The sequence below is a fragment of the Drosophila pseudoobscura genome, chromosome 2 (assembly GCF_009870125.1).
Source record: "Drosophila pseudoobscura strain MV-25-SWS-2005 chromosome 2, UCI_Dpse_MV25, whole genome shotgun sequence".
Lineage (NCBI taxonomy): Eukaryota > Metazoa > Arthropoda > Insecta > Diptera > Drosophilidae > Drosophila > Drosophila pseudoobscura.
This window is the reverse complement of record NC_046679.1, coordinates 5,766,332-5,786,892: the sequence shown is the minus strand read 5'-3', so window position 1 is coordinate 5,786,892 and position 20,561 is coordinate 5,766,332. Positions and strand designations below refer to the sequence as shown.

The window sequence follows — 20,561 nt, the reverse complement described above, 5'->3', positions numbered from 1 at the left end:
CTTTATTCACTGATGTGGCACCACTCGAGTGGTGAACGTTAGCCGTCCTGCTCACACCAATGGGCTAAATAAGACGCAAAAGAGCGACATGGTTGTGAAAACGAGACAACTAGCTTGTTCAGCATGACTAACTACTCGTTTCATTCCTTCCTGCTGTATGACTAGTGTGTGGACACACTGGAGAAATTTTCATGCTAGTTAGCTGTGAAAAGTATTTTGCGGAAATAGATTTGAAAAATTCAATATTTCGAAGCTATTTCGGCGCTACTATCCATCGTTTGTGGCTTACTCAGGAGCAGCGAAACAATATAAAACAGAAAAATGGCCGATGTCATGAATATCGACAGCATAATATCACGTCTTCTCGAGGTGCGTGGGGCACGGCCAGGCAAAAACGTTCAGCTCTCTGAGGGCGAAATTCGTGGGCTCTGCCTCAAGTCGCGCGAGATATTCCTCTCGCAGCCCATTCTGTTGGAGTTGGAAGCCCCGTTGAAGATTTGCGGCGACATTCACGGTCAATACTACGACTTGCTGCGACTTTTTGAGTACGGTGGCTTTCCACCGGAGTCAAATTACTTGTTTTTGGGCGACTACGTTGACCGTGGCAAACAATCGCTGGAAACCATCTGTCTGCTCCTGGCCTACAAGATCAAATATTCGGAGAACTTCTTCTTGCTGCGCGGCAACCATGAGTGCGCCAGCATAAACCGCATCTATGGATTCTACGATGAGTGCAAGCGCCGCTACAGCATCAAGCTTTGGAAGACGTTTACGGACTGCTTCAATTGTCTTCCCGTGGCGGCCATTGTTGACGAGAAGATATTCTGTTGCCATGGCGGTCTGAGTCCGGATTTGACTTCGATGGAGCAAATCCGACGCATTATGCGCCCCACTGATGTCCCGGATCAAGGTCTGTTGTGCGATCTGCTGTGGTCCGATCCGGACAAGGACACCATGGGCTGGGGAGAGAACGACCGCGGCGTGAGCTTCACATTCGGAGCCGAAGTGGTGGCTAAATTCTTGCAGAAGCACGAGTTCGATCTCATCTGCCGTGCCCATCAGGTGGTCGAGGATGGCTACGAGTTCTTTGCGAAGAGGCAGCTGGTCACCCTGTTCTCGGCACCCAACTACTGCGGTGAATTCGACAATGCTGGCGCCATGATGTCCGTGGACGACACACTGATGTGCTCGTTCCAGATCTTGAAGCCGGCAGACAAACGTAAAAAGTAATATCTTTTAAACCCAACAAGTCCTTTTCTATATAAAAAAAAAAACATAAGAAACAACCCAAGAGAAAATAAAAATGCAAAAAATCACATCGGATCGTGGATTGAACGTATGTATGTATGTGGGTAGAACCCTATTGTGCGTCATTTCTGAACACGCTTATCGCTAACTTGGTCTTTTTATCGACAGCAGGCCAAGTCGAATTCTACAAACAACAACTACATACCAACACAGCAACAGAAGGAAGAGTGCCTCCTAGCATCGAACACACACACACAATCCAGTCCAGTCCAGTCCAATCCGACGACCCAATGATCTGGACAGACATCAAATGGAGTTTTAATCAATTGAGATTTGATTCAAATTACAGAACCAAACAAAAACATTTGACAAACACACCATAATTGAAAACAAACATATTTATTTTTAAAATCCAATCCCATATACATATATATATATCGGGAGCGGACATTTCACACACAAACACACACACACATTTACACCCACACCTGCAGAAACATATGTTTTTTTCGTCTTGACACTAGGTAAACAGGTCCGAAGTGCAGGAGGAGGAGGAGAAGAGCACCCGGCAGAAATACGAACATATTTCACATAGACATACGGACAAAGCGGCTGGAATTCAGTGCGTCAAAAAAAACATATACATAGAAGAGAGGGGCCCTGTAAAGCTCTTTGGCCTTAAAACATTAAACAAATGAAGAAAAAGAATTAAAAACAAAGGGAAAATGATAAAAAAGAGAAGAACGCTTGCCAAGAAAGTGAAACGAAAACACTTAGTTTTGACCTTCAAATTGAAACAGTAGAAAATCAGTTTTTTTTTTCGTCCACCCCTGCAGCTTGATGAAATGATAAGAGACGCCGCGCCACCATACACATGCACCCGACGTCAATACAAAATCAATGAACATTTTTTTTCATCTATTTCCTTTTTCCCCCGTACTTGGTGCAGCAGAGCAGCGCGACCCACAAGCCACACAAAAAATACGTGTAGAATTTTTCGTTTATCATTCTCTTATCATTTTTAAGATGTGTTTTTATAAAATTTAACTATTATTAATATGTATTATCAATAATCCTTTGTATTAATAAACAAATGATATAAAACCTGTATGAATTACGAAACTGATTTCAATAAATATTTGAAAAATCCATAAGGCGGTAAGTTGCGAGTGCTTTTAATGCTGTAGTTTATTTACATTTAAGAAAGTACTTAAATACATATGTTCTAAATGAATGATTTTGCATGGAATGTACTTTAATGAGATTTCGAGCTCAGTGCCGATTTACTCGGTATTGGTATTGTCGGTGGTGCTGCTGGCTTCAGCCTGGACGGATGGGCTTTGGGTTGAACTATCATTTGTAGCCTCTGCGACAGCGGCAACAATTTTCTCCTCGATCTGACAAACTTCCACAGCGGCAGCCAGCTGCTCAACGCTGTTGCTCACAGCTACAGCTGCAGCTTCTTCAGCTACAGCGTTTGGCTCTGCCAAAACCGGCTGACCACCATGAGGTCCAACGTTCTCAACAGGAGCCTCAGGTTTAGCCTCATTTGGGGGTTCATAGTCATCAGCGAACGGATCGGTTGAAGTGACGAACACCGGCTGGCCCGCCAGAGCCTCGGGGTCAATGTTGTTAATAATGCCGCGCAATCGTTGTATTTCATCGTTGGCCGACTGCAATTGCTGCTGAAGGCGCTCGTACTTGTCATGCTGATGGCGGACCGCACCAATGTTGTTGCGTATGTACTCCATTGGATTTTCCGGTCGCTCTTTTATGACGCGTATGAAGACTTTGGTGAGCGAGTCCAGAACGCTGCCGCGCTCCAGATAGCGACGGATTTCATCCCGTTTTGGGTCAATTGGCTGTACGGCATATATTGCTTTAATAATATAATATTTTTTATTTAATAGCAACTACTAACCTTAAAGGACATCTTGGAAAAGTGTGGCCGCGGACTTGTCGATAAAATATTCCTTACGACCCTCAGAAATGTGCCGAAAAAGGCCGTCTCACTTTAGAAATATGCTGACGAATTCAAGTTTCATTATACATATTACTCGTTTTTGATATTCCGTCGAATTTTACTAGCTAGATAAGATCCCTCAGTCCTGCCCACATAATTTTATCCGATTAGTGAATCAATTTTCTACTTGACTGGCTTAATTTAAATACTCGCTTTTGTTGTCTATTAAAAAGTTTAAGCAAAAAAGATCAAACCAAAAAAACGTAAATGTGTAGACCACACATTGTTGATACCGATTCAAAGAGAGCAGTTTGGTTATCGCACTATATAGTCGCTAGAGCTGCGCGCCAAAGTGAAATTGTTTGAAAAGATCGACAAGGATATGAATGCAATTGGAATAAATTTATGAAAGTTTTGGTGTGATGCAGGAAAACACGATTTGAGAGAGCGGAAATTAAAAACAACTGCGTGCCATATGTTCTTGAATATGTCTTTCGTTGTTATGTTCATTGGGCGCGATTTCAATTTTGAATTCAATGTAAAACAGTTGTACACGAAGTTTCGTTAATTAGTTAAATAGTTATTTCTTAAGATTCAATTGCTGATGCTTCTCCAAGTACATAATACCTTTATCAAATGTTTGAATTCCGCGCCTAGTCAGTTCTGCGCATGTCATAGATTCGTATATACCTAGAGTTATTTTAGAATCATTAGATACATTACTGGAAAAACTGTTTTGCAAGAGGCCCGACCCGACTTTCATAATTACAATGAATTCCTTTGAAAACACCTTTTTCCGTGGTCCATCGCCATCCTATTCCGACGATGCAAACTCTGAAAATGCATTGTCGCTGACACTGCCCATTGGAGCGGCAGCTGAGGAAAACGACTTTTGCCATGATGACTCCAAGACGGACCCCGTGGACTACTTTGACGAGAAATTTGACAGCGATAGCTGCTCACGCTTGCACCCTGGGCAGCATGGCCGCAACTCTTTCGCTTTCTGGACCGTTGTGATAATTCTTCTGGCCCTGACTGTGGGCAATCTGATCCTCACGCTGACAATTGTGGGTGTCTTGCGTCTCGGAAAGGGTGTGCACGGTATGGAGCTGATTCCCGAAGTGGATGTCGTCAAGTTCTATGGCTCAACCGAGCTGGAGCGCCTTCAGACCAACTCAATTGGTCAGGTGCATGGCTTTACAGATGTGCCAGTGACCATTAGTAGTGATGGGAGCAGCGACGACAATCCGGATGCTGGCGTGCATGTGCGCGTCTTCCGTAATGGAAACGGTGCCTCTAGTGAGCGCGATCGCATCGTTGTCGATAAGGATGCCATTGTCATAGATGCCACAAATGTGTTTGATGTGAAAGACCCCGCCGATCGGCAATCCATTTTTAGCACTCATCGTCCCCAGTACAACATCCCGGCTGGAGTGGCTGCTCTGCAGGCCAAGGTGGTGAGCGCGAGCGGCATCTCCAGTCCCATAGATGTGCCCTTGAACATGGAGAGCGACGGCCGCATTGTCGTTAAGGGGTCAGAGGGTGTGTTCTTCGATGCCGCCAGCATCGATCTACAAGCCGAGCATCACGTCTCTATCAACTCAACCCAAGGCGCTACTGTGCTAGAGGCTGGCACTGGCATATTCCTGGACATGGACCGCATACCCATAGTCAGTTCCGAACTGGGTATACGAACGGGCAGTGTTCAGTACAAGATTTGCGTCTGCATGCCACAAGGTATTCTTTTCCGCATTGCCATTCCACGTATCCACAATGGACCGAAGATCTCATGTGCCCATTTCAGTAGCCAGGACGATCCATGTGAGGTTAATTAATTAGTTGATTTATTTAAAGCTTATATATTTAATCCCAGTAATAAAGATAATACAATTATTCATATATGTATCCCTAAAACAAACGTTACTTAACAGGTTTTTTTATTTTCGAGGAAATGTACAATTTTTGACTGGAAGAAATAAAAAATTGGATTAGCTTTTGAAAACCGATTCCTATCTTGCAATGCAAAGCGAATTATACTGTTTTAAGGACAGGTTTTGGTATAAATAGTTGTTCCAGTTGCCAGTTATAATACAAAAATGGTATTCAATTCGCTGCTGTATGAGAATGTACACATGAATGGGGGAGTGGCGGGGCGAAATATATAATTTCAGATTAAATGTTGAACTAATAACAAATAGATGTAAAATAATTCGCGCCTATGTATAATCTAAAATAATTTTGAACGCATCCCTAAGTATTCGGCGGTGGGGGATTCTGATGTCGGTTGTTAGACGTTAAGGGGGGCACCAGATCTACCAGATTGTCCGGCACCATGCTAAGAAGCTCAGCTTCACTTAGACGCGCCAAACGGCCTATACCCTTGGTCGTTGCTATTAAAATAAATAAATGAAATTAATCCCATTTGTGCATTTCGAATTTGGTTTCGCAATTCGGTTACCGGTTGCATATGGCCTAGGCGTGGTTATTACGTCCTCGGGATTGTATTCCTCACTATCGCCAACATTCGCCGCAGAGTCCGATTTGTCCTTAATGCTTGCCAGGATCTTTGAAAGATCTGGCGGAATTGATATTCTGGATAGGGCATTGGCGGATCCCTGCGCAAAAAGTAAGCCCCAAAATGAGTATTAATGTGATGGGGAAAATTTCATTGTGTATCTTACAGAAGGTTCCACATTGAGCAAGTCGGCAATTTCCAATTGTTGTGCCGCAATCTGTTTGTTTATTTCATCCACCTGACGCGCCAGACTGGTTTTATTTGTGGCTGTTGGCGTCGCAACAGATTCATCGCCGGAACTGCCGCCTGGCGAGTATGGTTCATTGGCATCATCTATCAGAGCGGGCAATGCTGGCACTAGAACAGCTGGAGGCACAGTTGCAACTGCTGTGAGAGATTTCCAATACGTTAAAATTAAAGTACAAAATGGACTCTGCAGCGCTTACTTTTCCGCGATTTCGTAATGGGTGCCTTTATGATGGCATCAATATCGAACTCGTCGTCCTTAGAGCTGGTCGAGTGGTTGCTAGGCTTGCGTTTGGGACTGCTTGGCGGAGTAAATGACGTAGTGCTGCGTGACTTCTGAAATTTAAAAAAGTCTGAAAAGTACTCATCGACAATGGATATCACACCCCATATCGCTTACCTTTGCCGCCTTGCTGCTGCTGGCCGCGGGAAATGCTTGTGCCACTGGCAATGATGTTGGCAGACAGTGCACTATGATGCCCATCAGTGCGTTGGGCCTCTGCGTGTCCTCGTAAAACGGAACAAGCTCTGTGGCATGGGCAAGCACACTGGGCAATTTTTCCTTGGAGCCCAATGGAAAGATGTAAAAGTCTCGAATCTGATTAGCTTCGGGCTCAATTACACCCAACCGTTCACGCGAGTCGAGATATTCAAAGAAATGATCAAATTTTTTAATCTCACTCGGTCCGGATGGAAAGAGATTCACTAGGACAACCTCTTTGGTTGCACACTTTTTGATCTTCTTGATATAGTCCCAGACCATCACGCGGGATATGCGGCCGATCACATCTAATTTGACGGGCAGCAGCTTGGTCATTTGATGCGAATTGCTGAGTAGAGGGTGGGCCACCACCTGAAAGTTTGCGACATCGGTCATGCTGAGGGTGCCGGACCACAGTGATCGCTTGGGCAGACCCTGCAAATAGCGAGTGTAGCTGTCCAGCGGAGTGGCTGCTGGAGCGGCAGCCTTTGCTGTGGCTGTCGTCGATGGGGGCATGGCCTTGACAGTCTGCTGCTTAGGAGGCTGTTCTAAATTCGCCGCCTGCTCCACCGTTTTGGCAGATTCAAGAATTTGACCAACCAGGTTATACGTACTAGACAGTTTGGCTAACGCTGACGCTGACGCCTCCTCTGGCTTCTTTTCTGTTACAATTTTCGGCAAGAATGAGCGATCATTCTCCTCCCTTTTTTTGGCTGGCGATGAAATACGTTCATCTCGATCTTTACTGTGCTGCTTTTCTCGATGACGGTGTTTTCGTTCTCCTCCAGTCTCCACATCGTTGTGGTGCCTTCGGTGTCGCTTCTCCAGGTTGCGCGTTTGACTGCTCGATCGACTGCGACTTCTCTTGCGCGGATGATGGCGCTTGTGGCTCTTGTGACGCTTCTCCTTGGTTGATCCGGACTTTTCCTTAGAGCTGGAATGCTCTAGGCTGATGTCCTTGCTGGCACTCTCTGGGTCGCTATTCTGAGAGGTGTGCTTTTTGTCCAGGATTGACTCCACGTCGGGCAGTGTGACATCCACTTTGGTGGCTATCATCTCCTCCCCCTTATGGGTCTTTACCACATAGTTCTGTGTGCAGGATAGCATGTCTAGTTCTGATTTCTCAATAATCTCAAGCTGATGACGCGCCTCCTCCTGGCGCCACTTGGCAAGCTCTTGGCTGGCCAGCTCCTCGGGCGTCATGGCCACGAGCTGCTTGGGTTCCACCTGCTTGGCACAGATCTTTTCGAACAGCGTCTTGTTCTTGCGATCTTTAATATTGAACATAAGTGAGCGATATTTCGATTTGTATTTGGACCCCACATCGCAACCAAACGAATTATACATTTCCGATTCCACACTCTTCACGAACTGCTCCGCCTCGATGGGTGTCAGCCATTGCGTCGTGGTGCTCGTGCCCGCACTCTGCTCTGCATCGTGTGCCTCCTTGATGCGCGCCAGCAGCTGCTCCTTGAGCGTACGTCGCACATTTAACCGTATCGGCTCAGGCTTGAAGGGGGATTGTGAGGCCACCACATTCGCAGGGGGCTTATCTTTTTTGGGCAGGGCGTGAATGGGAGGGGTGAGTACTCGCTGCAGCTGTGGGACTTTCGTTCCACTTGGAGACGATTTAGTAGCAGTAGTTGGTGTCTCGGGATCCGGAATCCGCTTGAACTGACGCTTCTAAGGACAAACAGGAGATACGTAGGTGAGTACTTGGCCAATCAATAAACCATAATCATGCTTACTTCTGGGTCCAGGGACTGAAAACTGCCCGACGACAGTACCTCAAAGGTGGGATTGTCTTGGAGCCACTTTCTGAAATGATGTGCGATGGGTGCCAAATGGCCAGTGAGTACACGGCCACTCTTACGCTCAATCACATTTATCTGAAAATGTACAATTTGTTTAGTCTGATTCGAGTTTCGCGTCGGCTGCTTGTAGCTGTAGCTTTTGTACCCGCTCTATTTTCGACACAGCGTCTGCCTGACGCAACACATCCTCGAACAGATCCTTCTTTTTGTGCCTCTTGGCCTGCTCAGTGCTGTTTGCCAGAGGCGTTTGCTTGTCCGCCGCCGTCTGCGGCACAGGACTGGCGGGATTGGCGGGACTCTTGGCAGCCGTCTGGGCCTGAATTGCTTGCTGTGCATATTTTCGTAAGCATTCATCGCTACAGTACACCGATTTTGCGCTAGCCGTTGGTCGCTTGCAGAACACACAATTGGTGTCTGAAGGGCGGCCACTGGTTACTCCTACTTTGACAAAATTTAGCTGCTGCTGCTGCATCTGCTGGTGCTGTTGTTGTGGCATCTGCTGACTGATTGGAAACCTTTTGGTCGTTGGCTTCATCACAGGACTACGCAACGGCGCACTGGCGACAGTAGCTCCCACCGTCGCCGGCAGCGTCCGATTGGGCTCCGCTGTAGACACTAAGACTTTGCTTTCGCTTGAGGTCTCCTCTGGTTGAATGGCTGGCCTCATGACCAGCATATCCGTAATCCTTGGTTGGTTCTGCGGAACGGAACGATCATTGAATCATTGAAGGCAAATGTAATTAGTCTTGTCATACCTTTTCCTCCTGCTTTTTAACACATTTCGGGCACTTCCAAATGATGCTCTTTTGCTCCATTTCAATGCCCATGGACTTGGTAACACCCACACAGGTGCCGTGGAACCAATCCTCACACAGATCACAGCAGATCATGAACCGATTGTTGTGGGGCTGACGACAAACGCACCAGAGCCTAAAAAGCAGAGCAGAGAAACATTGGTCTTGGTCTTTGTGTTTAGTTATTCGTTAGCATTCATTACTTGTTGGGGTCATCATCGTCCTCTTGAGATTCCGAGGCTTCGGTGTCATTCGACTGACTCGTGTTTAACTTCTTCGTTCTTCTGGGTACAGTCGAGCGTCTGGCCAGGGATGGTTCTCTTGGGTTGGCTCGCTTTGGCCCGGCTCCAGGTTTGAGGGACAACTGGCTTTCGTTGCTGTTGCTGAAGCTGCTGTTATCCAGAGTGGGTTCCCCAATCGACACGTTGCTCAGGTCCCCTGAGCTTGTGGCAGCTGCCGTTGTTGGTGTGAATTGTGCGCGTCGCTTCGCGCGTGTTGTCGGTGCTTCTATCGGGGGCAGTTGAATGACTCGCCCGTTGCCACGCATTACCTTAGCCTCGGCACGGATTTGGGCTCCCAAGGATGGAACTCCTATTAGCCGGCTCCGTGATGGTGTGCTGCAGGCAATAGGCGTAGAGGATAGCAGATGGCTGTGCTCGGAGAGAACTGAAGGATGTGGCTGGAATTCGGAGGGTTCGGAGCTAAGAGCAAGTCCAAAAATGTAAGAATCAGACACACATACCTCTGATGACGACGCGTGCAGAATGGATGGATGGACCAAGCTGTCAACGGGCGGAGGCAAAGATACAATGCCATCTAGACTTGCAGGGTCGGTGCTGGCCAGCACTTGCTTCACCACCTCCGCCTCGAACTGCTTGTCCTCCTCGATGAGGCCAACGACATGCTGTAGGAAATCAGCTGTGATCTCATCTTCGTCTGGCGTATTCAACAGGCGGCCAGTGTCCATGTCAATGCTAACATTATCATCCACTGGAACAGCATTATGCACTGAGCTCTGGCCCACTGGATGAACAAAATCCGTAAAGATTTCGTTTGGTTTCACTGCTGGCATTGATACTGATACTGGTACTGGTAATACTGCCACTGGTCCTGCCTGATCCAGTCCCGATGCCGTACTCTCCAGCATCTTGACCAGTTTTGGTATAGTTTCATCTGCACTGACTGCCGGCTGTTCGACGAGCGTCGTCTTCAGCAGTTCGTCTTGTACTATCGAATCGATGAGGTCCAGTTGCTTGTCATTTTCGGCTGCCAGCTCGAAGGAACTCTGATGCGTTTCGATCACAATCTGAGCGGGCAGCGTATGAGATTGGGCCGTCTCCACTCCGATGGGCATGAAGCCCTTGTTTGGAACCGGAACAGACACGGAAACTGTTGCTGGGTGCATAATTCCTGCGGTATAGCTGGATGGTGGTGTTACGGGACGCTGCCTGTTTCGATCGGGCGAGGATTTGGTGTTCGCATTGTGGTTTTCGGCCAGCAAACTATTGATATTGGTGAAAACTCCCTTGGGGCTAGACGTATTTTTGTTGATTATAATCTCCTTCACGTCCTGAGGCGCTGGGGTACTGAAGACACCGGGCTCCGAAGTATTTCCAACTTTTCCCACATGGACTACCGGTGTGCGACGTACCTTGGCAACGGCAGAGGCTAGTCCGAGCGCTTCGCTAAACAGCGGAGGTTTTCTAATGGCTAGCGCCTGATGAGTGGGGCGTATTTTAAGAAATGAGGTGCTTTGAATGCCTCTGCCCAATGCAATTACAGTGGGCGGCGCCTTTGTTGTTGGCAGTTGAATAATCTGACCAATCTGCGGAGCATTCTGTGACAGTTGCTCCTTTCGCTGCGGGGCAGTCGGTTGGATTTGCTCCTTTCGCTGCGGGGCAATCGGGTGGATTTGCTCCTTGCGCTGCGGGGCAGTCACTTGCACTTGATCCCTACGCTGTGGGACAGTCAGTTGCACTTGATTACTACGCTGTGGGGTAATCTGTTGCACTTGATCCTTACGCTGCGTTGTAGTCTGTGCCACTTGCTCTCTACGCTGCGGAGTACTCTGTTGCACTTGCTCCCGACGCTGCAGGACACTTTGTGGCACTTGTTCCTTACGTTGCAGGATACTCTGTGGCACTTGTTCCTTACGTTGCAGGATACTCTGTGACACTTGTTCCTTACGCTGCAGCACACTCTGAGGCACTTGCTCCCTACGCTGCATGCCTTTCTGCGGCAATAGCTCCTTTCGCTGCAGGATAATCTGTGGCATTGGCTCCTTCCGCCGCTTGAGTTCGGGGAACTGTTTTGGAGAGGGATGATGTGGGGGCAAGGTTTTCGACAGCCTGGTAGGCCTACTGTTCAGCTTTCTCGCACGCTTTCGCTTGTTGGAGCTGCGACTGTCGTGCCTCATCTTGAAGTCCATATCACTGTCCCTGTCATTGTCCGTGTCCTGCAGATCGTCGCTGTCCTCGCTCACCTCGTCGCTATCGTACAATTTGTCGGCATTCTCCTCATCTGCGGGATCCGAGCTCTCTGCCTCCTCGTCATCGTCTATGTGGTCGTCCACAGGAGCCATTACGTGAGCGATGCTACGCCCAGACCTTGGCCTGCCCTTTGGCATAGAGTTTACAATCATTTCTCGTCTCTCCCTGTGCAGAGGCTGTGGTGTCGACTGGGCCTGGGGCTTGCGTAGCAGCGGCTCCTGCTGTGGCTGAACGGGCAGTCTTTGCACCTTGACTTGCAATGGAGTGCAGGGCAGTGCCTGTATTCGTTTTTTGGCATTGATTATTTTGACATTTCCCGGCGCTTGCATAATGATTTTCCGACCCTGAATTTGCTTTTCCAGGGCAATTTTCTCGGCTCTTTTGTGGAGTTTCATTTGCTCTGGCGAGGTGAAGGGTGTATAATTGTGATCGTTCTTAATTACTTCCATCAAAGCGTCCGTCTCAGGCGTCCTCTTGTAGATTGACAAGCCAGCAAGCTCTGTGAATAAAATGTACTCTTTACGTGACACTTGAATGGATTGTTTATTTATTTGACACTTACTTAAAGCATTTTTCACAACCAAGTCGGCCGTGCCCTCGGCATAGAATTGCTCCACACGCAGGCCCACAATTTGAGGCCGCTCCTTTGGTTTGCGCCGTTTCTTCTTTTTGATTACTTTGGGCTTGCGGCCAGGCCGCTTTCTGGTCTTGGGAGCCTCCGTTTCGGTCTCTGTAGAGTCATCGTTGAGCTCATCGTCGGTGTTGTTGTCATCATCTGCGGGAATGTGGTCCCCCTCGCTTCTGACATCATCGCCGCCACTTTGGCTCCCATTGTCGGTGTCCAACTCAGTGTCCGTCGCCGCATCTAGGAACTGTTCTAGCTCCTTTAAGCGCTCGGCCTCCTCCTGGTCTACCATGCTAGGCGTGGGCGAAGTTATTCGCACAACGCTGATGGTGGAAATCGATTTTTCCTCTAAAAATATAATTTTTAGTAGAGCAGAAATGTTATTTAAGCATCAGTGCCCATACCCATGAGGCTCTCCATGGCACGCTCATCAAAAGAGATGCCATTTTTACTGTAGACCACAACCAGATTGGAATCTGCATCAGCAGCTCGTCTGGCACTCGGGGCCTCGATAAAAACCGAACTAGACATTCTGCTGCCTATTCGTGGGCCACAACTTTTAATAACACATTGCAGGCTGTTGCCCTCACAGCGTTTTCAGTACTCGTTCGTAATGCTTTCAGGCATTTGTTGTTTTGCTAGTGCCGCCGCGTTGCGACGCCGACACGCGAATCCGGGTCAGCGTCCGGAAACTGTTATTAATATGTAATACAATAGCTGCCCCACGGACACAAATTATCCACGTGCATGTATATTCTGCTTCACGAACACAGCAGGCTACTCTTTAAATGCCGTAAGCCTTTTTTTCAAAAATTTATGGAAATAAAATTCGCAAAAAAATTCTTGAGGTGTGCCCAGATCAATAAAAACGGAAAATGCCCGATAGAACGATATGTTCTAGTATTTTCGAAGTATATCGAAAATATATTCTAGTGTTTTCGATTTCGAAATGCTCAGTGTTTTCGGTATTTTTTATATAGCCCGGTTGACAACAAAGGAAAACAAACTGATAAGAGTTATAATTATTATTTACAGCTGGTGTTTTTTTTATAGATATCGCTAATCGGCTTGTAGAATTATTGCCCATTTGCAGAAAGGCCAGTTATAGCTCTTATTCCAAACGTATAGCATCAGCATGGCCGCCTTTCAGATGGGATCGGGCTACGCAGTGCCTATGACCCTGTTTAAGAACAATAGAGATCGCGTTTCCAAAGCTCTGTTGCGACAACTCTCGAAGAACCTCAAGTTTGATTCGGGCAATTTGCTCGTTCTGCTGGAGGGCGGCAAGGATAAGAGTTTGTACAACACCGATGTGGACTATGTCTTTCGCCAGGAGTCATATTTTCAGTATCTTTTTGGAGCCAAGGAGCCCGGCTGCTATGGCATCCTCACGATCAACGTACGGACGGGGGGCGTGTCCAGCATTCTTTTTGTGCCGCGACTTCCTGAGGAGTACAGCACCTGGATGGGCGAGCTGCTTACACCAGAAGAGTTCAAGGCCATGTACGAAGTGGATGCGGTCTACTATCTGGATGAACTCACGGACTATCTGGAGAAGGCAGCTCCCAAGCTGATATTGACGCTCAGTGGCACAAACAGCGATAGCGGCCTCACAATGCAGCCGCCCGAGTTCGATGGCAAGGAGAAGTATGTAACCGACTGCGACCTACTCTACCCCATATTGTCCGAGTGCCGCGTTATCAAGTCTGCCGAAGAGATCGAAGTTCTGCGTTATGTGGCAAAGGTCTCGTCGGACGCCCACATCAAAGTAATGAAGTTCATACGCCCTGGCAAGATGGAGTTTGAGGGGGAGTCTCTGTTCCTCCACCACTCCTACTCCGTAGGAGGTTGTCGTCATGCCTCCTACACATGCATCTGCGGCAGCGGCACCAACTCGTCTATTCTGCACTATGGCCATGCCGGAGCACCCAACAGCCGACCCATCCAGGATGGCGAAATGTGCTTGTTCGACATGGGGGCCAACTACTGCGGATATGCGGCAGACATTACCTGCACTTTCCCAGCCAACGGCAAGTTCACGGATGACCAGAAGTTCATTTACAATGCTGTGCTAGATGCTCGCAACGCGGTTTCTGAGACAGCACGCGATGGCGTTTCGTGGGTGGACATGCACAAGCTTGCCGGCAAGGTATTGCTGCAACGTCTCAAGGAGGGTGGCATGCTTAAGGGCGATGTCGATGAAATGCTCGAAGCTGGACTCTCGGCCGTCTTTCAGCCGCACGGCCTGGGGCACCTGATTGGCCTGGACGTTCACGATGTGGGCGGATATTTGCCCACTGAGCCGAAGCGCCCCAACGAGCCGTGGCTGTGCAAGTTGCGCTTTGCCCGTGTTCTCAAGGCTGGCATGTACGTGACCATTGAGCCGGGTTGCTACTTCATAAAGCGATTGATGGACGGCGCTCTGGCCAATCCAGAACTACGCAAATTCATCAATGTGGACGTCTTCAATCGTTTCCGCAACTTTGGTGGTGTTCGCATTGAGGACGATGTCCTCATTACCCAGAATGGTATTGAGAATTTTGCAATTGTGCCACGCACCGTTGAGGAAATCGAGGCGACCATGAGCTCCGAATAGCCCCATGAAGGCTAGAGGGCTATCCATTTATCAGTTTATCTAAAAGCACACAATATATTATCTGTATTAAATATCATAATCAAATTATGTTTAACCAATAAATACATTATTTGTGGGGATATGATCGATAAAATCGAATATCTATTGTTATTTTTATACAGTCCCGGACTTGAGTTCTATATTAGCACAGGGATACAAATAAAGTTTACTACTGTCTTTCATCGCGATTTTTAAAGACTTAATTTTGAAGCTCTTTTAGACCGCTTTAATCTTGTCTTATTTGGGAAAATGCGGAATGATTTTCTTCTGTTGCTAAGTTTTCCTTAAATTAAATATATTTTGAGATTATATATTAGACAGTTCCACAGAACTAAAAGTAGCGAGGAATCTTTGACCAAAAAGAGCGACCTTCCAAGTACGTCTAATTTCATACATTTTTTGTTAAAATATTGTAATAGAACTACACTTATAAAAATGATCTAATCTTATAGAAAATTTTTGAATTATACGCATAAATTGAATTATTGCATTTTCCATTTAAAAATCGCGATGGGACTTCTCTTAAAAGAGAATAGCTAATCCTTAAGTCCGGCAGGGTATATGGTATATTTAGAAATGTAATCGCTTATCACAAAACCGTGATCGTTATCAAGTTTCGCGTTTGCTTTATTGGCCAACATTGTTAACAAAGTAATCGAGAGAGGGACTGGCACCTGGTTAAGCGGAAAATAGTCAAGTCTTTCAAGCGGTTACTAATCTATGTACAAGCTGGGACGCCCCGACTGTGGGTCGACGGAAATTGCCATGATGTGCTCATTGGCCCGATTGAACGATTTGCTCGGGTTACATATACTTCTTGGCGTGTCCATTGCGTTGCTGCTGCCTCAGTTGAGCATGTCCTCCGTTACAAGTGCCGTTCTCGGGCAGATTGTCGCTGCCAGGTTCGCCGCCGCACTCGTGTACCTCGATAACCTCGACGGCGCTTCGGCGTGGAAACCAGCCACGTATATGTCCCTTGCGCTGATGCGTCTTGTCGGCGCCCAGCTCCTGCTTGGTGAGTTCCCGCTCCCCAAAGAGCCAATGCTTGCGAAAGCGCGTAACTTTAATTATGTCACCTGGTTGTAGGCGGATTCGCGGCTCATCAGTGCAGGGAGCGCCCATGCATACGCTCCAACCCTGCGAGCAAACGGGAAGCCATCGACCCGTGACGGGACTATGACACTTGTAGGTACGTGTCCGGGCTCGTTTTTCTTCCTTCTGCGCCAGTTGCTCTCGCTAGTGAAGCGAAAAAAAGTGAATGGTATCTATTATTCGAAACTTCGTGTGCTTGTGGGATTTGTAAGGACTCACCGTCAATGTGTATTGATCACAGCCCTTTAACACGGGCCAGTCGATGCCGTCGCCGAGCTTTTGGCACTCGTCATTAAACACCTGCTTCAGATTGAGCCACCAGCCCAGATCATACGGATAGACGAAACTATCCTCGCTCTCGCCGATGGCGTAGCGGCGATAGATTGCCTTCTCGACTATCCAGATTTCAATGCCCGTCTGGTTGGCGACAATCGTCTTGAGTTGAATAAACAGCAGCATGCCCAGGCCAATGACCACTCCAATGGCCAGGCCCATGCCTGTGATGCACATTATGATGCTATAGACTGTGAACTGGACGCTGGCCAGGTGCACCAGGCCATGGGTCAGATAATAGTAGCGATAGATGCCACGATAGAAGGAGCCGCAGAGGACTACGGTGGCCTGCATGCTGCCCAATATGGAGAAGAGCAGGAAGTACGAGAAGTAGGCATGATTGGCCCAGCCCACACAGTGGTTGATCCACGGGCAATGATGATCCATCTTCTTAACGCATCGGTTGCCTAAACAGAAACAGAAAACAGAAATTGTTACAGCTCTTGGTTTTTGTCTCTCCTTGAGGATCCACTTACACTTGCGACAGTGATGGGAGCGAGGAGCTTTGTAGCCCTCGCACGCCTTGCAGTATTGAAGGTACTCTGTGTCCTTGAGCTCCTGCCAAATTAAGATTTTCATAAGGATAATAGTATGTTATATATTTGTTATGCATATGCGTACCACTCGCTAAACTACGGGTTACAACAAAACCTAACGACGCACAGCTCATTAGGCAGCTGGCCGGACACCACCCACCGCCGCCGCCGCCGCCTCTCTTGTGTCTGGGACCTGCCTACAAAACATTTATGCAAATTCTGGTAATTGCATTACGGACCGACCGGACTGAGCTCCAAAGAATGCGTTCGGTTCGCGTGCAGGGCATGGACGTTAAGTCGGTCCATAAATTATTTGTGTGCCACTGCGTCATGGCCAAGGAAAAATTAATGGGCGCCGAAAAACGTTACCGGTCCTGGTCCCAGCACGACATTTTTGCGATTCTCCTACTGCGAGGAATTGAATTGAAAATCTTCAAAATAAATTGCAGTTTAATTGACGCGAATTATGCGATAAGGAAAATACACACGCCACAGAAGGACTGCAGAATGGGCTCTTGGTCGGAATGAAATCAAGCAAAGAAATTAAAGAGTGACGGCCAAATAGTAGGGCTTTCCCCGCCGCCGTGTGTTGATGGCACCCTTAGCTCGTTCCCATTCCATTCCATTTGTTTGCTGCTAAACAAGAACTTCCGCTTCAGAATGACGATGCACAATGGGGACAGAAACGGCCCACAGTTCGTGTCGGGTCAACATTTTTTTGGGCCCAGTGTAAGAGTAAATTATCAAAGGTAACAGGTGTTCAGGGAACACCCTCCAGCTCTAGGCCAGCTAGCAATTTTCTCATGAAGCGTGTCACAACAAAATGTATTCCACTTGCGTTATTTACCTTTGGCTGCCATTGTCTTGGCAGCAGGCCGGGACCTGTCAGCGTGGCCATGACGTAATTGAATGTGGCCAGCGTGGAGAGCATTAGGAATAAGGCCTGATGGGCAAAGCCAGCGAATGATTCATTTGGCGGCCACCACATCGAGTTCATGTAGAGCGTTGTCAGCGTTATGCACTTGATAATGCCTGCAAACGGGAAAGCAAAAGATAAAACATTATAATGTGTGTTTATGAAATTTGATATTGTACAGCCGCTGCCGAAACCCAGTCAGGGCCCGGATGGGGTGACCTGGTGGTGGCTATGCTTCTCGCTTGGTTGCGTGTAAAGGAAATTAAGCTCATTTATTTCGTTTATGGCCACCCTTTTGAGTTGATTAAGCGAAACCGCGCCCCAGCAATGAGTGCCCGTCTGGACACGGCCCTTCCCATCCCCACTCCTGGCCAAAGCAGCAACAAGCAGCCGGCGCACCGGCGTCTAATTCAGACATTAAGGCTGGAAACACAATTGTAATATCAGTTCGATACCAAATTTTCCTTATGGCTCGTACTCCAACCGGAAGTCTTACGGTCGTTTTACCGTTTGCCTTGCCAAGGAGCAAATGGTCAATTTGCACGCTATACTTGGACTGCGTGAAATTTCCGATAGCACAGGACCCGACTCGACGACACTTTGAGCGACAAGAAATATGAAATAAAAGCCGAAAACACATGCAACTAAAACGCAATTAGCACAGCGCATTAGGGGAATTAAAAGGCGAAGTTGGTGCCGGGAGGAGTCCCTCGCCCCTGTGTGTTGACACTCAATTGGGCTCCGTGCAGCGGATGTGTCGTGCCGGGCTGGGCTGTGACCCGTCCGTAGAAATGTAAAACGCGATATTTCGATCCAGACATATACAAAACGCGGGCGTTGCCCGTGTGGCCGAGCGGGCGTTGCAAGTCCCACCCACGTCTTAGAAAGAGTAATTGGAGCCTTGTTATGTGCTCTTTGTGTCCGTCTGACCGTCTATCTGTCCAGCAGTTCATTCACTTCACTTTTGGCTCATTTGAAAATTTTTCTCTTCAGCTTGTTGCCCACATGACGCTGATCTGACCCCAGATCTGAGGCTCTGTCTCCGCGGGCCATTGCTTTTCTCGGTAGTACTTACTCAGGGCTGTGATTGGGCCCCAATGTATAAAACGGCGAAAGCCGGATATTTCAGCACTCATAATTTTTAAATAAAATCGCGTTGGCGTCCGAAATGGTAGTGAGCAAAGGTAAACAAAAAAATAGCTGTAAAAACAATCGAAGGCTTTATCGAAGTTTGCCCAGCTCTAGAAAAAAGGGCAGTGTGACCACATAAATTTTGTATTTACTAAAAATACTAAAAAAATCAAAAACATTTGAAACTGCGAACTGTGTGTAAACACTATCAGTGTGGCCGCGGTAATGTTTTTTGAATGAAAAGAATAAAGTTTGTTGCTGTTGTTTATTTAATTCCCGCTTTTATATATACATATATTACATATAAGTACAAAATTTACTTGTTGGCTACAATCTCGTACTTAATACCATGTTCGTGCTTCTCCAACTCGCTGATGAGGCTGGTCTTGGAAAAGGCGGCTCCCGGGGGCAGAACTCCTCCTGTGCTGGGCATCTTATCGCTCTCGTTCAAGATGGTCTTTGCCGTAGACAACAGGGCCACACAGGTGGAACCGTAGCCAGGATTAGGACCCGTTATTTTTACTGTTAACGTCTTGGATGGTGGTGAGGTGTATTGGTCTGTACTTTCGGCTAGCTTCTGGGATTTGGGCCATCCGGAGGCTTTCATTGTCATGCTGAAGAACGAACGCTCCATGCGCGCTTCGCTCGGACCGTCCCGAGACGCCATACCGCCGGAAAAGAAGCTGGGATACTTGAGCAGGAGCTGACGTCCAAAGGAAAACTGGGCCATAATTCCGATAATAGAAGCAAAGAAGACAACCACGCCAGCAACTAACCGCGAGGGATACGTCATATAGGCTTGCATCTGGATAGGACGTTTCTTCTCAGTCTCGTACAGGTAGCGCTGTGATCGCATCACCACAGATCGATCCGTCTCCGGGAAGGGCAGGATTACTTTACCCACATCCTCAGCAATGGAAAGTGGAGCACGTGACTTCAGCGCAGGATGAAATTTGGGCAGACGATCGGGGAAAAGCTTTCTGCGTATCGCGATTGACTCACTCCTGTTCGCGATGGCGTGAATGGCACTCTCCCATGTGCCAGTGTTAAGAGCAGCGCCGCCCAGGCCTTTTGTACCGCCCTTGACTCCTAAATGGACGAAATTCTCCACCGAGTTAATTACTCCGTCAAAGTTCTTCTCTATAAAGACGACTCCCATGTCGGCGGGAATGGAGTCAAATCCACAGGCACTGATTACGTATACTCCACGCTCCCTGGCCCGATCGTTGTACTTCAGCTGCATGGTTTCCATATATTGAGGCTCCCCGCTAACGTCAACGTGATGTGCGCCTGCCTCGATGCAGGCTTTGACCACATTTTCACCGAAAAATCGGTATGGGCCAGCAGTGTTCACGACAATGCGGCAACGCTTAGCCATTTCAATAAGTGATGCCTCATTGTTCACATCGGCGATGATGATGGGTGTTTGCGACAGATCTGTTTTGGACTTTGCACTCATTTCCTTAAGTACGGACTGCAGTTTTTCCTGGCTACGCCCGGCGATACCCCAGTTCAGTCCCTTCAGAACGGACACAGCCTCCAGGACCGTGTATTTGCCGGTGAATCCGGTGGCACCAAAAATGATGGCATCTAATTTTTTAGCTGCCATTGTGTAGGGGTCACTGCAAAGCCACGAATATATAATTAGTTGCTTAGTAAGTGCTTATCAGTTCTGAATAATCAGGTTCTTTCTGGTGAGCAGAAAAGGCCGAATAGTTATGGGTAACGATCAGACTTTACAAG

The 20,561-nt window shown here is 47.6% G+C and overlaps 7 protein-coding genes across 12 annotated transcripts; 3 read left to right on the top strand and 4 right to left on the bottom strand.

Moving 5' to 3' along the window:
• Nucleotides 1-154: 154 nt before the first annotated feature.
• On the top strand, nucleotides 155-1,956 carry Pp1-87B (Protein phosphatase 1 at 87B). 5 transcript variants are annotated; one of them, XM_001357998.4, is made up of 2 exons: nucleotides 155-1,336; nucleotides 1,417-1,956. In XM_001357998.4, the coding sequence occupies exon 1, from the start codon at nucleotides 322-324 to the stop codon at nucleotides 1,228-1,230; it is 909 nt and encodes a 302-aa protein (XP_001358035.1). In that variant the 5' UTR covers nucleotides 155-321; the 3' UTR covers nucleotides 1,231-1,336; nucleotides 1,417-1,956. The 5 variants fall into 5 exon arrangements, with proteins under 5 accessions (XP_001358035.1, XP_015038668.1, XP_015038669.1 ...); XM_015183182.2 differs by having other exon boundaries at nucleotides 155-1,340; nucleotides 1,420-1,956; XM_015183183.2 differs by having other exon boundaries at nucleotides 155-1,340; nucleotides 1,417-1,943.
• Nucleotides 1,957-2,406: 450 nt separating this feature from the next.
• Nucleotides 2,407-3,328, bottom strand: LOC4800830 (c-Myc-binding protein homolog). Its single transcript, XM_001357997.3, has 2 exons — nucleotides 3,170-3,328; nucleotides 2,407-3,110 (listed from the first exon to the last, which is right to left on the bottom strand). The coding sequence occupies exons 1-2, from the start codon at nucleotides 3,179-3,181 to the stop codon at nucleotides 2,532-2,534; spliced, it is 591 nt and encodes a 196-aa protein (XP_001358034.2). The 5' UTR covers nucleotides 3,182-3,328; the 3' UTR covers nucleotides 2,407-2,531.
• Nucleotides 3,329-3,907: 579 nt separating this feature from the next.
• Nucleotides 3,908-5,134, top strand: Scgbeta (sarcoglycan beta). Its single transcript, XM_001357996.4, has one exon. The coding sequence runs from the start codon at nucleotides 3,982-3,984 to the stop codon at nucleotides 5,044-5,046; it is 1,065 nt and encodes a 354-aa protein (XP_001358033.2). The 5' UTR covers nucleotides 3,908-3,981; the 3' UTR covers nucleotides 5,047-5,134.
• pps (protein partner of snf) lies at nucleotides 5,105-13,052 on the bottom strand. 2 transcript variants are annotated; one of them, XM_015183219.2, is made up of 12 exons: nucleotides 12,580-13,052; nucleotides 12,113-12,523; nucleotides 9,804-12,049; nucleotides 9,265-9,740; nucleotides 9,023-9,197; nucleotides 8,413-8,964; nucleotides 8,202-8,342; nucleotides 6,373-8,136; nucleotides 6,173-6,308; nucleotides 5,893-6,110; nucleotides 5,670-5,826; nucleotides 5,105-5,601 (listed from the first exon to the last, which is right to left on the bottom strand). In XM_015183219.2, the coding sequence occupies exons 1-12, from the start codon at nucleotides 12,704-12,706 to the stop codon at nucleotides 5,462-5,464; spliced, it is 6,543 nt and encodes a 2,180-aa protein (XP_015038705.2). In that variant the 5' UTR covers nucleotides 12,707-13,052; the 3' UTR covers nucleotides 5,105-5,461. The 2 variants fall into 2 exon arrangements, with proteins under 2 accessions (XP_015038705.2, XP_001358032.3); XM_001357995.4 differs by having other exon boundaries at nucleotides 5,893-6,113; nucleotides 12,580-13,051.
• Nucleotides 13,053-13,153: 101 nt separating this feature from the next.
• Nucleotides 13,154-14,909, top strand: Dip-C (dipeptidase C). The gene has a single exon (XM_001357994.4). The coding sequence runs from the start codon at nucleotides 13,311-13,313 to the stop codon at nucleotides 14,769-14,771; it is 1,461 nt and encodes a 486-aa protein (XP_001358031.3). The 5' UTR covers nucleotides 13,154-13,310; the 3' UTR covers nucleotides 14,772-14,909.
• Nucleotides 14,910-15,389: 480 nt separating this feature from the next.
• LOC4800826 (palmitoyltransferase ZDHHC6) lies at nucleotides 15,390-18,919 on the bottom strand. The gene is made up of 5 exons (XM_001357993.4): nucleotides 18,763-18,919; nucleotides 17,619-17,803; nucleotides 16,712-16,793; nucleotides 16,122-16,642; nucleotides 15,390-16,046 (listed from the first exon to the last, which is right to left on the bottom strand). Exons 1-5 carry the CDS (start codon nucleotides 18,821-18,823, stop codon nucleotides 15,615-15,617), a joined length of 1,281 nt encoding a protein of 426 aa, XP_001358030.1. The 5' UTR covers nucleotides 18,824-18,919; the 3' UTR covers nucleotides 15,390-15,614.
• A 150-nt stretch (nucleotides 18,920-19,069) lies between these two features.
• On the bottom strand, nucleotides 19,070-20,434 carry LOC26533820 (saccharopine dehydrogenase-like oxidoreductase). Its single transcript, XM_033382267.1, has one exon. The coding sequence runs from the start codon at nucleotides 20,425-20,427 to the stop codon at nucleotides 19,135-19,137; it is 1,293 nt and encodes a 430-aa protein (XP_033238158.1). The 5' UTR covers nucleotides 20,428-20,434; the 3' UTR covers nucleotides 19,070-19,134.
• Between the last annotated feature and the right edge of the window lie 127 nt (nucleotides 20,435-20,561).